Source organism: Mauremys mutica, chromosome 5 (assembly GCF_020497125.1).
Source record: "Mauremys mutica isolate MM-2020 ecotype Southern chromosome 5, ASM2049712v1, whole genome shotgun sequence".
Classification (NCBI taxonomy): Eukaryota; Metazoa; Chordata; order Testudines; family Geoemydidae; genus Mauremys; species Mauremys mutica.
Genome location: NC_059076.1, coordinates 10,894,587 through 10,910,766, shown reverse-complemented (window position 1 = coordinate 10,910,766; position 16,180 = coordinate 10,894,587). Strand labels below are relative to the sequence as shown.

At 42.9% G+C, this 16,180-nt stretch overlaps 1 protein-coding gene across 4 annotated transcripts in view; it reads left to right on the top strand.

The window, feature by feature from the left end:
• EPHA5 (EPH receptor A5) overlaps nt 1-16,180 on the top strand; it is a 340,760-nt gene that overhangs the window by 243,615 nt on the left and 80,965 nt on the right. For all 4 annotated transcript variants that reach the window (XM_045018677.1, XM_045018676.1, XM_045018675.1 and 1 more), the window contains 2 exons: nt 3,804-3,928; nt 11,232-11,391. In XM_045018677.1, coding sequence (XP_044874612.1) covers nt 3,804-3,928; nt 11,232-11,391 — 285 coding nt within the window. The remainder of the gene's footprint in view (nt 1-3,803; nt 3,929-11,231; nt 11,392-16,180) is intronic.

Below are 16,180 nucleotides of genomic sequence, written 5' to 3'. Positions count from 1 at the left end.
CCATGAAGCCCGAGTCCTCTGGGAGGTATTGTGCTTCTCGGAGTTCCAGCTTCTGAGGTGCTTGGATGGGTAATACAGAAGCTAGCTCTAGGTGTGAGAGACAACGTAAGCCCCACTTGCACACGCAGAGTCCTATTTAACTCAAGGGAGGCACTCTCATGTGTCCGAGGTGGGAGTCTCATCACTTGAATTCTTTAAATCAAACTGGGATGTCTTTCTACACATATCCTCTAGCTCAACCATCAGATTGGGCTTGATGTAAATGGTGAAAATCTATAGCTTGGTTATGCAGGAGGTCAGACTGAATGATGATAGTGGTCCTTTCTGGTCTTAGAATCAATTAAACTGTCTACAGGTTCAAGGCCTTTCACACCTCTCTGGCTTATACCCTCTCAGCAGTTCAATTCTGGGCACCCTGGAGTGTGTGCTGTGACTGTGAAGCTGAGGCCTGCTCTTCCGAAAAGACCATGCAGGAAAGAGTAGTATTCTCCAGTGTCCTCAGAAAGCCAAAGGGATGAGAGATTAGTAGACAGCAGGTGAATATGTTTACCTGGAAGAGGTTCAGATTTAGGGTCCTGATTTTAAAAACACAAGCTTTCCAACAGTGTCCAATCCAGGAATAAACATTTGGAAGATTTCCCATATTCCTTCTGGCTGAAGATCGGAGTTGGCAAAATGAGTTTGTTTGTTGTCTTTGTTATTTAACTGGGATTTTTTTTTGGTAGCATGTTAATTAGTTCCTCTTGCCTACAAAAAGTAATATTTTGATGGTTCAGTGAAATTTTGTAAGATAAATATGTTTGAATTGAGGATTATCATTTGTACAGCAAACACAAAATGCTATTTGTTTGATGGGCAGCAGAGAGAGGTGCAGAGCTGAATGGAGAAGATATGCAATCTCAGCTATAAAAGAAAGGATGGTATGGTGGGTAGGACGCCAGCTTCAGGTGAAGCGGGGTGGAAAGTTTCAATTCCCTGCCCTGCCTTGGGCAAGTCACATAGTCTTTGCGTATGTTACGCCCTGATGGGTGAAATGGGATAAGTGTCGTCCTCCTACTTCACAGCGTGTTGTGAGAATAAACACATTGTCGTGTGAGGTGCTCAAATACTGTGGTACTGGAGTTCATATAGGTATCTCAAAAAACAACAAGGCGTCTAGGTGCCTAGACAGACGTGTGTTGCCCCGATGCTCTCATATCTCCTTGTTGTCATTTTTAGACCTGTGGGATTTGCCATCGATTTAAAAAACACTGGCATTATTTAGCTTGTGCATCATTCTCTTTCTGACGCCCTTCCAAATTTCTATGTGTGATCCCTGGAGACCCCCACAGCCCCAGTCAGCTCTGCACAGATGCACCAAGGACTCAGGAGAGCATTAAAAGCACCACGTTTTATTTTCCATGGGACATTCTGCGAGGGAGCTGGTAGCGGTTGTAAAAAACATAACTTTAAAAGTTGTTTAGGTCTCTGAGTTGAAAATGAACCATCAAATATATCTGCAGTGCATGTGTGAGCTGGAAAGATAGCAAATAGCCTGGGAAGGCTGAATAGTAAAATTATATAGTTCCTTTAATTCTGCAGGTTCCCAGAGGCCGGCACAAAGTCCAATATACAAACCGCACACTGGGCTTGCTCCTAGTGGTCACCATTAAAATCGTTACAATTTCCATTTGCAAGGAATTGATGTCACGGTGGCATCCGGGGTATCATCTCAGCAATGTTAATTAGAAAAACAAGGAAATGGTAAAGATTCTAACGGCAGCCATTGTATTCAGCACTGAAGTTTAGCTGCCTCGGGAGCAGCAGATGGAGCTATTTTAACCAGTGTGCAGTAGTGCCTGTGCTAGCAAAGGACACGGGCTCTTTCTGCCAGGACACTGTCTGCATTGCAATAGAAAAACCCGCAGCAGTGAGTCTCTGAGCCCACGTCAGCTGACTCAGGCTCTCGGGGCTCAGGCTGCTGGGCGAAAAATAGCAGTAGACATTTGGCTCAGGCTGAAACCCGGTGACGGGGGAGGGTCTCAGGGCTTGGGCTGCAGCCTGAGCTCCAGCATCTACACTGGCAGTATTTAGCCCTGCAGCCTGTGCCCTGCGAGCCCAAGTCAGGTGATCTGGGCTCTGAGATTTGCTGCGGCAGGGTTTTCTATTGCAGTGCATGCTGGCATCCCCTAAGTCAGGACTGACTAACGAGCCAAGGGTCTTATTGAATGCCAACACCATTTCCTGCCACCCTTAGGTGACAGCTGCCAGGGCAGCCCAAAGGGGCTGGAGTAGACCCAAGAATCAGCCTCCACATGCTTAGCTAGACTCCCAACGCAGCACGCTGCCCTGTTGGTGTCTCCGGGTTTATCTTCACTGCAGTGTTACCTGGAGGGATAACTTACACTCCTGTCCACACACACCAATCTCTAGCTTGACTGAAGGGAAGCTTTAAACTCAAGTTACCCTGACCCTTTGAGTGGTACATGTTGCAGCTGGAGCGCTGCTGGTGGAGGGCTGCCGCCGCTACTCTGTACTACTAATACAATCACCGTGCTGCCGGTGTGCCTGTCCTCACTCAGGCTAGACTAACAGGGGAGAAGCCTTCCTAGCTTGATCTAACAGTGCAGTAAAGACAAGCCCTGAATGCATTCCTTGAGACATCCCAAACTTGCCCATTGTTTCTGGAGCTCTTCTGGACAGAGAACCTACAATGTCCCCTAGAGAGGCAAATTTAGTGAGGATGAAAATATATGAAAAAATAGAACTTAAATGATCAGGCACTATGCTTCCATCCCAATGGCCTGCGAGCAAAGCCGGACAACACACTCTCTCAGTAACCACACTGCAGTAAAGCAGACTCAGATACAGAGGAAACAACTGTGTTATAAAGTTTGAGGTTAGCTAGGTACGACAGGTGGATCAGCAGGCAGATCAATAGAGGTGTTCCCTGGCTTGAAATAACACCAATCATTTTGAAAAATAAGGCACCGTCACACTGTGCTGACTTTCCTTCCACATGCAGCATTGACAGCAAATTTAAATGCCAAACAAACGCTGATTTTTAAAGTACTTCAGTGGCCTCCAGGGGTGTAAAATTTCCTTGAGTCATTATCTACACTGAACAACACTGCCAACCCCTAGCTGCCCCCAGCACCTGCTGCCCCCAGTCCTGATCCCCGCACTGGTGGGGAGCTCTGGCAGAGGTACTGTGCCCACATTGACTTGCCCTGCTGCAAATTCTCTCTCCTCCCCACGCCCTGCCATCTGCCTGGCCATGCAGCAGTACTCCTCTGCTCTCATAGACTCCTGGGCTCACACTCCTAATCCCTTGTGCGTCACTTCTGACTCCCTCTGAGCACCCGCCTCCCCACTCTGGATCTTGCCTGTTGCTAGAGCTGATTAGATAATGGGATGGATTTTCTTTGCAAACATTTTGTGAAAAGAATGCCCTCCCTTTCTCTTTTCCTTCGGAAAACGCTGAATTTTGACAATCTCTCCTGCTCTGCCTTACCCAGCCTCATAACAATTCTTTGAAAACAACACTAAGTTTTTGTAACAGCAGCTGGACTGAGACCACAGTTCAGAATTCATTAGAAATCATCAATGGGATCAGTGCCTCACCTAGTGAAAATCACATAGTTCCACTGAGGCCAAAGGGCCAGATCCCAACTGATATAAATCCACACTGAAGTCAAAGTGCACTACACGGATTTACATCAGTGGACTGTACGTAGTAGCATCTGCAATGTTGAATTTAAATTAGGAAACAAGATACTGTCCTACTAACTATTGGCTTGTTCTGTTTTTCTCTTCTCTTGCAGCACCTTCTCCAATCAGTATTGTGAAAAAAGGCAAGATAGCTAAAAATAGCATCTCCCTTTCCTGGCAGGAGCCAGATCGACCCAACGGCATCATCCTGGAGTATGAAATCAAATATTTTGAAAAGGTGTGACTGCCTGATTGCAAAGCGTCCTAAGTACCTTCTCTTTGCTGTCCTTCTCTTTTAGTTATAATTATCCTATGCGTGGAAGGGAATGAAGCAATTTTATGCATAAATCAATGTCAGATTGATTCTGCAGTAAATGATTAGGAAGACTTGAAATGTGTGTGTTGTTTTCCATTAGTGTGCCACTTCTGTTGAACAAATACATTAAAACTGCATGTCAGTTTCATCTCCAGTCTTATCACATTAAATTAAAGTATACTAATTTGTTATGAATCAAAGGAGCTTGGGAACTAGCATCCGTCTTCTCACACAGAGCATCGGGCAATCCCCAATCTTTTAATTTTACACTTCAGCTTTGGTTTTAAGGATCAGCTGGCATTGATTCCAGTGCTCAGCGAACCGTCTGCCAGGGCATGTTGGTGTTCTGATTGTATCTCTGCAATAGGTTGTTGTTGTTGTTACGATTTATTTGCATTATGGTAGCACCTAGGAGCTCCAGTCCTGGACCAGAACCCTCCTGTGGTAGGCATGGTACAAAGTCAGAACAAAAAGACAGTCCCTGCCCCAAGGGACTTCCAGTGGAGGTGGCCACATCCTGAAGCACTGGGCAGTCTTCCTTCAGGTAGAGTTCTCACTGAAGTCCATAGGAGGCTTGTCAGAGCAAGGACAAAGAACTGACCTTGGGCAAGTTCCTTCCCTCTCTCTTCCTCTGTTTCCCCTTCCTCACTTCATCTGTCTTGTTCGTTAGAGAGTGAGCTCTTTGGGGCAGGGACTGTCTCTTGTGGAGTGTGTGTGTGTGTGTGTACATAGGGCCTGGCACAATGGGGCCCTGATCTGCCTGGGAGCATCTAGGCACTATGGTAGGCACAAAATACTTTAAAATGGCGAGTGTCATTGCACCACATAGGCATGGGGCATAGCGGAGCTGCCGTGCTCCAAGGAGAGCATCAGGGAGCTTCCAGTCTCAGAAAGGCAGGATGTCTGCTGATAGAAGCAGCATCCCCACAACCTTCTCTTTCATGGGGTGCAACCTACTACTTTATGCAAGCAGGCCAGCTCAGTTTTCCTGTAGGGTGACCAGATGTCCAGATTTTATAGGGACAGTCCCCATTTTGGGGTCTTTTTCTTATATAGGCTCCTGTTGCCCCCTCCCCCCATCCCGATTTTTCACATTTGCTGTCTGGTCACCCTAGTTTTCCAGTGTAACAGAGGGAGTGACCTAGAGCACAGGGCCTTCAAATCTGCTTGCATTGGCCTGGGCAGCACAAGGTGGGGAAGGTTCGTTTGTGCTCTGCACCCACATAAAGGACAGCCTGAGTAGGGACATCGGTACCTGGCCCAAGACATTTAGGGACAAGTTGTGCCCCCGGAAATGCATGCAGCTCCCACTGGCTTCAGTTGGAATTGCTTCTTGGGTCTGAGGGCAGAAATTTAGCCCTCGGTCTTCAAAATAAACAGTGGCTCAAAGGTGCTAAGAATCCGGACAACTTTCCATGTCATTCGACACAGGCACATTCGTTTAGATACAGTCGGCACCCCCTGAGTGTTTGTCCAAATCTCCAACGGGAACCTTTTTGTGCTTTCCAGAAAGTTTGGGATGTTTGTTTTCTTTTGCATAGTTCTCTTGTTCCAGTGCCTCTGGGCCCCGATAAATCCACTGAGCAAGGCTTTTCTGGTGCTTCTTACCTGTCTGGAACAGGATATATCTCACAAGGGTGCTGGGTGTGATGTAACTCCTAGCCCGGTTTTCTAAACACAAAGAATTTGGATAAACTGCAAATGAGCGTCTGAACTTGTCAGTGTTGAGCCAAATTGGACGCTTGATTCTTTTGCTATTAGCTCTTCACTGCTCCCAATACATACAACACCCTGTCTCCCACCCAGAGTGCCATAAATGAATAAAATGTTTAACAGCTTACTAATATTTGTACATATTTGATTAGTTCATAAGTGTCAAACCTCTTTTACACAATGTTATTTATTCTTTACTTTAAAAAAAATTAAGACATTACAATACACATTATGACAAATACAATTGTGTAAATAATGTGTGAGAGTTATGCATCTAAGCCAAGATTTTCAAAAGTGACTAGTGATGGGGGGTGCTTTGATTTTTGGCTGCACAACCTGGGACACCTTAAAAGGGTCTGGTTTTCAAAAAATGCTGTGCACCCAACCTCTGAAAATCAGGACCTTTAAAAGTGTCTCAAGTTAAGAATAAAAAAATTGAAGCACTCAAAATCACTAGTTACTTTTGTAAATCTTGACCATGCTATATAGTAATTTTCAAGGCTATGTGAGGTTTACAATTCCTAGAAACAACAGGAGTTAATCATATAAAATATAATCCTGTGAATTGCTGAATGTCCTCAAGTCCCAATGAAGTCAACAAGTGCTGAGGGTGCATGGCTACTGAGCTGGTTGGAAAATGGCGGGGGGGGGGGGGTTCCCATGGAAAATCCCAACTATTTGGTGAAATAATTAAAAATAAATGTTTTGATTCTGAAATGCCCCTTTTGTGGGAGTTGTAGTTCAGGTTCCTCACTCTCCCATTCTCTTCTATAGGCCAGGCTCCTTGTTCAGAATACATCTCCCATGATGCACAACAATCTCCCCTCTGATACATCAAGGGAGCCCCTGGCCATGGTGAATCATGGGAGATAAAGTCTGGCTGGGGAGCTCGGCCCACAGAGAAGAAGGGACAAGAGAAAACCAAACAACAACTCCCATGAGGCACCAGGATAAATAGCCAAATAAAAATATTTCAGTTTTCATCTGAAAAAAATATTTTGGTTTTGGAGCATTTGTATTTTTTTTAATGAAAAATCTAAACTTTCTGAAGAAAGCACTTTTCAGCAAAAAAATAACTTTAGTTGAAAACTCAGTTTTCTGTTGAAAAAAAAAATAACAGAAAAATTTAGACCAGTCCTACTCAGCTCCTTCCAGGACTGGGTCCTTAATCCCTTGGAAAAGACTTGATTCATTTTAGAGCCGTGTATGCGAAATGTATGTCCACTGCTAAATGTGGATGGTTAGTGAAATAGAATGTAAGAATGTATCACACAAGAGAAGCCTGGTAATTGAGGTTATATTTCTCAAATTGTGTAAAGTACATTAGATGAATGCAACAAGCTGTGTTTAGAGAACAGTAAAAACAAGAAGGTTGGCCTTTAACCCTTTCACTGATTGTTCTCCAGCAAACCAGCTGTGCTGCCATTGTCCACAGAATCAGTGCTGTGTGAGGCCATAGCTGATACAGTCAGCTGCACAACTGTTCCCCCCTCGCTCCCTCCCACCCTAGAGATCCCTCAGTTTAACTTGTCCATATGTGCCAGCCCAGGTTTCTCGCTTTGTCCTGGGTTATTTTATAAGGCATGCAATGGGCAGTCCCAACATCGGGCTGGATTGTACTGTAGGGTATAGCTCGTCTCTGGGGGAGGGATTGTGTCTCAGCTTCGCAGGGCTGCCAGGGGGTATGCAATGCATTTCCGGATAGGACCCAATACCACTGCTCCAGTGAGTCCAAGTAACACTGACATTGTAGAGAGAAAAGACTTTTGGTTGATCAATTTCTTTTGATTTAGGCATAGTTCCAGGAAAGATTTGCTCTGAAGAATTACTCACCTTCTTTGTCTCCATATTCAGTAGATGAAGTGCTTTAAGATTTGTTTCAGAGTAGCAGCCGTGTTAGTCTGTATCCACAAAAAGAACAGGAGTCCTTGTGGCACCTTAGAGACTAACAAATTTATTTCAGCATAAGCTTTCGTGGGCTATGCACTTCATCGGATGCATAGAATGGAACACACAGACAGGAGATATTTATACATACAGAGAACATGAAAAGGTGGAAGTAGCCATACCAACTAGAAGAGTCCAATCAGTTGAGATGAGCTATTGTCAGCAGGAGAAAAAAAAACCTTTGAAGTGATAATTGAGATGACCCATAGAATGTGTGAGGAGAACTTAACATAGGGAAGATTTGTGTGCACATTTGAAGTGTCCCTGTTATTTTTGAAGTGTCGATTGAAATTGAACTTTCCTCGGCATTGGAAATGTAGCTATTTCAAAATGGTGATTTTGTGATGAGATATGAAGCAAGGAACTAGAATTTGTCTTTGCTTGAAATAAACAATCATTAATTCTTTTGTTACATGTGTCACAAACCTTATGCTGTGGTACATTTCGCACTTTCCTTTGACTAGACTGGGGTAAATTATCTCCAAAGTTTTAGCCTACTATCATCACCATTAATGATGAGCCAGTAATAATGAAAAACGCATGATTATTTTTTTTTCTTTTGTTGTGTTTGCAAATTGTCTTTAAATAGTTCACAAGTTTTATTCAAATTATTCTCAAATATCTTCATCAAATAGTTCTTAGTCTGCAAATTGTTCATAAATAGCTGTTACAACCATTCATAATGTACGCTGTCTTGGTCATTTACATAAGTCATGTGATATTGTTTCTGTTATCTGATTGGGGGCACTGAATCCACAACATACTTAAGCATGTTCTTAGTTTTCCACGTGTGTAGTCCCATTGACTTCAAAGAGAGTATGGAGAAGCTTAAAGTTAGGTATGTGTCTAAATGCCTTGCTGAATTGGAGGCTAGGTTTTTCATGTAACTAAACAATATAAATGTAAATTATAAAACTGAATATATAGTGTGAAATTTGCTTTTGGCTAATATTGAAGCTTGGTATTTTCAATAGTAAAGCTCATGCACTCAAAAGTTTGCAGAAAGCAAACATGAATGAGTTGTGAATGTAATCGGATTGAAATGCAAGTCAGAATTTGAACTAATATTAACATCCCATTTTCCCCACTATTCATTCAGCTAATTGCTATGTCATCCTTAGCACTTCTCATTTGTCATTAACTTAATTTGCATTCTCTTGCCATACAACCCTGTACAATAATAAATTAAGAAAGCATGTCCCCGTGTTATAAGAATTATTTGTCTTGAGAGTCTGAGAAAATTAAGGCTTGAATCACATTCTTTTAAGAGAAATCACTTCCTAAAAGTAAACAGAATAGCTTTTTCCATTTTTTGTCCAACCCAGGCCCATTAGTTGGGCAGGCAAATTTTCCATGGTTTAGTTAGAAAATGGAATACCCTAAGTTTGGAGTTTTCTGGTGATCGCTCGGGTGCTTGATCCACAGCTCATTAAAGTTAGTGGGGCTGGTGGCCTGTCTCCCTCAGCCCAGGAAGGGCTAATACCATATCCAAAGTCTGCTCAGGGCACTGTTGTCTTCTTTGAACATCAGACTCAGAAGTTAACACCAAGCAAAGCTATTCCCTGAACAGGCTGCAGAGACCTAGAAGCCATTCCTTACACATGGCCTGCTCCCTCGCTTAGGCCCAGCCACAGGAGTGCACCACTCCTCCCACAACTCTCTCATACTTGCTGGCATTTAGACTCACTTGCCCGGTCACAGGTAAGGCTCGGACCAACTCCCCTTAAAGGTCAGCCATCCTGTGACAGACGCCCATTGACTTCAAGAGACTTTGCATCAGACCTTAAAAGATCTGCCTCGAAATCATGTGTTTACCTTAAAATACCATTATGGAGATCTGAAGGGATATAGTAATTAAAAAACAAAACTGTGTTCAATGCTGTTGCCCGTAATTTACATGATCGGATGCTGATTGTTTAGTAAGTAAATATTTCTAGTGGCAATTACCAAACATTTGAGTCTGATGTTAAATCAAAGACGACCACAAACTGCTCATTTACACTCAAAACTTATTTACTTGCAGATTATTTAAGCAAATTTATTTACAAGGTCCTCACCACATACAAAAAGAGTGTGTGTCATTATATCTGTATGTGTGTGTGTGTAGATAGCTATATCTGTTTGTGTGTATTTGATTTTCAGTATTTTTGGTTAGTATTTCTAACCAAGCATAAAATCTAGATAATAGCGCTGATTTTCGTTTTCACTCTGGCCACTGGCAAGGTGCACTGTGTCATATGAAGGGGCTCACTTTAAGGCATCTTTATATTGCCAGAAAGATGTAAAGTGGCCTTAGTGTGAATCAGGGACTGATTTTTCCATCTCCCTACACTTTGGCCCTGATTCTTATTTACATTATTCTGGCAGTGTAAATATAACCTCTGCTCACTTTGTGGTCCCTTTGCACTGCCTGAGCAGTGTAAAGTGGCTTGAATAGAAATGAGGATCAGGCCCTTCAAGTTGTGGGTTGACACTTGTGCAAAGTGGATTTAAAATGCTATGTCCTGAGTCAGTGGCGTTTGACCAGAAAACAAGACTTCTGTTTCATTAACAATTGTGAGGTTTTGAGTTTTGTTTAAATTCTGCATCAGAATGAAAATTTGACCTTGGGAATTTTTGTGGGGGAAAAAAAATACTAACAAGAGAAAGAGAGAGTGAGTCACCCCATTGATTAGGGCACTTCCCTAGGACATAGGAGAACCAGGTTCAAGTCCCTGCTGTATATAGAAAGTGTCAGTCTCTTTGTCCCACTGGAGGTCTTCCAATTTTGGGCAAATAATTAAATATTCATTCAACTTGTGGAACTTGTTGCCAGGGGATGTTGTGAAGGCCAAAACTATAACAGGGTTCAAAAAAGACTAGATAAGTTCATGGAGAATAGGTCCATCAATGGCTATTAGCCAGAATGGGCAGGAATGCAACACCATGCTCAGAATGTTCCTAGCCTCTGAGGGCCAGAAGCTGGGACTGGATGACAGGGGAGGAATCACTTGATAATTGCCCTGTTCTGTTCATTCCCTCTGAAGCACCCGGCATTGACCACTGTCAAAAGACAGGACACTGGGCTAGATGGATCATTGATCTGACCAAGCATAGCCATTCTTTTGTTCTTATTGGGCCAGAGTGGGTGCCCTAACCACTGGGCCATTGTCTATTCTGGGGGATGGATGTCTCTCATGTTCTCTGGCCAAAATCAGAAATTCCATCCTGGACCAGAGAAGGATTCGGTTTCAACAAATCACCAATTAACCCCCCCACCACCACCACCATTTTATGGAAAAATTCCTGACCTGTTATATTTTACATCCACTTCACTCTAGAGTAAATGACTATATAAAGTGACAGGCAATAGAGAATTGGACCCCATGTCTTTGCAGTATGTAGTCTTTGTATAGATTTTTGTGGGGTAGAGAGTCTCATTAATACATGTTTAGTTATTCTTTCTAGACATGTTGGTATAGTCATTATTCGTACTATTGCTGCTGTGTTAATTAGCAATTTGTATTTTGCTAGTGTTTTTGTTTACATGCTTGAACTCTGCATTTTTTGTGTGTGGGGGGGGAAGGATCAAGAGACCAGTTACACCATCATCAAATCAAAAGAGACGAAGATCATGGTGAATGGCTTGAAACCAGCGTCGACATATATCTTCCAAATCCGAGCGCGCACGGCAGCAGGATATGGTGGCTTCAGTCGAAGATTTGAGTTTGAAACCAGCCCAGTGTGTAAGTCATTTTAATTACTGTCAGCTCATGTCTCCGAAATGATTACCAGAAAAGAGTTAGTGGATCAATATCTTTGCAAGGGACTCTGTCAGTCTCCCTATCATCCTCTTTCTCTCTCTGACTTGATCCATTTAGTGAAGAAGTATCAGTCATGTCATTGCTGCGGGTTGGACAGGTGAACATATATTGGTCCCTGTTTCCTCATTTCATTTAATCTAGAGAGAGATGAAAAATCAGGAAATCTTTAAACTTAGGAAATTTATGAAGCTTGCTGGTCAGAAAATGTCTGTTTACTGCTGTCTCCCTTGCATTGAAATGTTGCAATTTACTCATTACTGTGTCTTTGGATTATTACTGCATTCTTCTTCCCATAGTCTGGAATTCCCTATGGAACCCTTGAAAGTTAGTGCCAGGGCGGAAGGGAGGCTGGCATACACGTCACCAGGCTCTTGTACTGTTGCACACCTCTTAATGTGGTCTGTGGAGGATTCTGAGACATCTCTTAAATATCTTCTGAGCATATTGCTAGAAAAAGGTTCTAATAGAAAAACCTCCCAACATCACTTGTGATGCATCTATAAGAGAAAGAGCTTTGACATCAAAGAGATCGTTGAACATTAGAATCTTTCTGCAGCAAGCACTGTAGTTAAAGTTGCAAAAACTGCTTCCAACCCCATCCCAGTGCTCCTAATTTTTCCAAAATGTCACCTTTTGATCTGAAATTTAGGGGAGAGGGAGGGTTGGTTAGGAGAAGAGGAATCCTTTCATGTGTTTTTGAGTTTACTGAAAGTGAAAAGATGCAGTTTACAACTTACAACAACAACGTAGTCAAGCAAAACTTTTTTTTTTTTGGAAGGGCTATAACAAAAGGTCTGAAATGTGATCCTTGGCCCGGGGCAGGGAAAAGTTCTTGAAGACTAATTATTCTGTTTGGTTTATAAAAAAAAAATGTTTCTGAGTATCTAAAGTTTGAGCATTTGAAGATTATGTCCTGAGCGCGAATGACAGATCATTTCCTTGGGCTATTTTCTGCCCTCTTGCACAGCCCTAGTGACTTCAGTGTTTGTACAACACCTAGCCCAACAGGGTTCTGGTCCATGACTGAAGTTCCCAGGTGGTATCGAAATTCTCCCAATAATAACAGTACAGATAAAATAGAGGGCAAAATTTGGCCTATTAAAGACTCACTCCTATATACACTTTACACACACACTTAACTTTTAGCATAACTTCAATGGAGCAACGCATGTGCTTAAGGGTCACAGTTGCATGTTTGCGGGTTTGGGACCTAAATCTGTTGGTGCGTATTTAGAGATGCCATTGTGTAAATTCATAGCCAGTTAAATCGACTAATTTAAAGCCATGAAATACCCTTTACCCCCACCCACAAACACGCCCCTGCTGCCTGGCTCGATGTAATGGTGCAGGAAGCATGCCCTGTAGCCCCGTTAGCTCCCTCCTCTAGCTGGAGAGCAAGAGGCAAATGCAGACAGGTCCAGGGAGGGTAAGGACATAGAAAACAAAGTGCTGGGCATCTGACTGCAGCAAACTGGCCAATTCTCTGAGGAAATGCTTACTTCTGTGGTACAGTGGGCAGATGCTAAATTCCATAGGGGCAAAGTCATAGAGCAACCGATTCAGGCTGCCTGCATGCTCAGGTGGGTGACACTGCATCACTTTGCACCCATTCACGTTTTCAAGCAACCATAAGGGCTGAACACATTTTTTTTTTTAAATAGAAGCTCAGGTTCCAGAGCGTAATTCTGTGGCAGGGGTGAATTCCATGGACTTGTGGAGTGTGTGGGGCCTGATTATATTTAAAGGATCAGTTTTAAGCTGTTTGCCATGTAGACAAAGTCCTAAGCACTTTAATTTAGTGCACAGCTAGCCAGGGGTGTGTTTTTTTACACCCCTGACTGACAAAAATGTTACTGACAAAAGTGCAGTGTAGTCATAGCCTCAGTTGCTTTTATAGACTATGGTGGAGACATACTTTTTGTCCCTTGCTTACCTATTCTTTGCAGTGGTGTCAGTGATAATTTTCACTGTCATAAAATATGTACTCTGTGTACCTATTTCAATTTGTACAAGTGACATTTATTAATCTTGTATACTATTTGTATGCAAGAGAGGTTTCATCACTGTTCATTCCTTTGGTGAATAGCAAGTCATGCTGTATGTTTTCCTTATAAATTTACATTCATCAGCTGTTTAATTACTGCTTCCTTGGTTCATTTAAAAGTCATCATCAGTTCTTTAAAAAAGATACAATGTTGTCATTTCAATGAGAGTTCCCTTTCACGTCCTAGCTCTGGAGTCAGTGGCAAAGCTAACATAGTGTAAATAGCATAGTGATGCAAACATTAATGCAATAAGCCTTTTCTATTGAATGTATTTCTTATTGCATTAACCACTATAATCAGGTCCTATAAGTAGAAACCAAACCATATTATGCTGGAAAATAATTCTGTATTATGATAGGCAAGGTCTGGATGCAGTAGAAAAATTTCTAATTTAGAGTAGTTCAGTAATCATGTTTGAGAATATTAATAAGTAATATAGTGGCACTTATTGCACATTTGGTCCATTGCCACCATGACCTAATATCACAAGCCAAAATAATAGTTTTGAACGACTTATTGTGTAAATCTTGGAAATGCTCATTGTAGCTCTCAAAACAATAATAATAATATTTTACAAGGCATAGCATCATAATGTTTCAAAGTACTTTACAACCACTAATTAAGTAATTGATTTTTGCAAACCCCTCTGTTTGAATATTCCCATTTTGCAGCTAGAGAAACTGAGGCACAAAGATTAAGCGTCTGATACAAAACTCACTGAAGTCAATGGAATGGCTCCAATTCAGCATTGCACCCCTATGCAGCAAAGCACTTCAGCATTGACTTAAGCACACACTTAAAAGCTTTGCAGAATAGGGATGGGTTTTAAGCGTGTGCTTAAATGTTTTGCTCAACTGCAGCTCCATTGACTTCAGTGGGCTTTGGAAATACAGTTCATATTGGCAGCTCTCAGGCCTGTGTTTTAATGTTGATCATGCCGCGCAGGAAGCAGAGCTCTAGCTGACACTGTATTATTTCGACAGACATGTAAAAGGGAAACCCTGCTCTTGCTCTGAGTGGGGCACAGGGGGAAAGTGCATTGGCAGGCCCTATACTGCACACACTCTTAGCCGCTCTCACACTGAGTTGCTAGTGTGCGTCCGTCCATAGCACACAGGAGCATTCGGAGAGATGAGCTGCTACCACCCTGCAGGGTGTATCACACGCTCAAGAGGCTTGATTTGTGTGGGAAAGGAGTGCGGCTGGCTGGCTAGAGCGCGCCAACAGAAGCTGCCAGCTCTAGTACTGAGCAGTATGTTCCAGTTGAATGGAGCAGCAATGAATGTCCCACCTGGGCAATGTTAGCCAGCAGTTTGGAATCCTGCCATCTGCCAACAGGGCTCCTTGTAACACAGAACATCTGGCAGCTTCTCTGCTTCCCCTCCCAATGCAACCCTTAGTTTTTACGGGCAGGATTCTGCGATCGGCACGTATCGTGCTTCCTGTCACCTGTCACTCCAGTGACTCTGTTATGTGCCAGTCAAAGGTTTGCAGGATTGGGCCCTACAGTGGTCAGCGCAATAAACTCAGCGTGGTTATTTGCAGCGTCTAAGCCAAACGTTGTCAACTTGCAGATATTAGCGACAGGGCAAGAGGGCAGTGGGGGCACATCCTAACCTGAATTACTTTTAAATTAGGGTTCTAGGTTCTCATCTACTGGTGCTAACTGTCTTGTCTCTCCAGCAGCCTGGCTCACTACTACCCAGCTGCTCCCCTTCCCCGTCATACACCTAACTCTCCAGCCCTCCACTGCAGTTACACCCCACCCCTGCCTCTCCCCCACCATACAGGTCCCCCTCTCTCTGCTACTCATCCCCTTTAGTTGGGTTTGGTCCTGCTTTGAGCAGGGGGTTGGACTAGATGACCTCTTGAGGTCTCTTCCAACCCTGATATTTCGATATTAGGAAACACTTTTTCACTAGGAGTGTGGTGAGCACTGGAATGGGTTAATGAGAGAGGTGATGGAATCTCCATCCTTAGAGGTTTTTAAGGACAGGCTTGACAAAGCCCTGACTGGGATGATTTAGTTGGGAATTGGTCCTGCTTTGAGCAGGGGGTTGGACTAGATGACCTCCTGAGGTCTCTTCCAACCCTGATATTCTGTGATTCCTAACATCTGAGCTCTCCCCTGCTGCATGGGAGCCCCCAACATCTCCCAGCAAGCTTGGCCTTATTTCTCCATCCCCCAGCAAATAGTAATAACATTACAAATGGAACTGCTATACATTTGTGATGCTAGTAAAATCTCTAGGTGATGGTGTAGGTTTTGAGTAGTTAGACAATAACAATGTTCTGGCCCAATCATTGTGAAATCATCAACTGTACTTTAGCTGGGCCCTACTACATGTAATGAATTGCCAATCAGAGAGTTACCATATAAAGTGCTACTTGGAAACCTATTGCAAAATCGATGTTTAATACATTATGGGTTTTTTAAAATTTAATATTGGCCCTTATTCAATTATTTTATAGCTTCCATAAAATTAAGGACTCACTTCCCCTTCCATCTTTTAATTGAAGGCCTGCTTGACTACAATCAGTTTCTGCTGATCCTTTGCGGGGAAAGTGCTAACGTGTCCCCCATGTCATACCCTACTTGTGGTTGTAATGAAGCCTATCACCCAAAATAACTGTGAGTCTGACCCTGATCAGCCATGTTCCAAGGA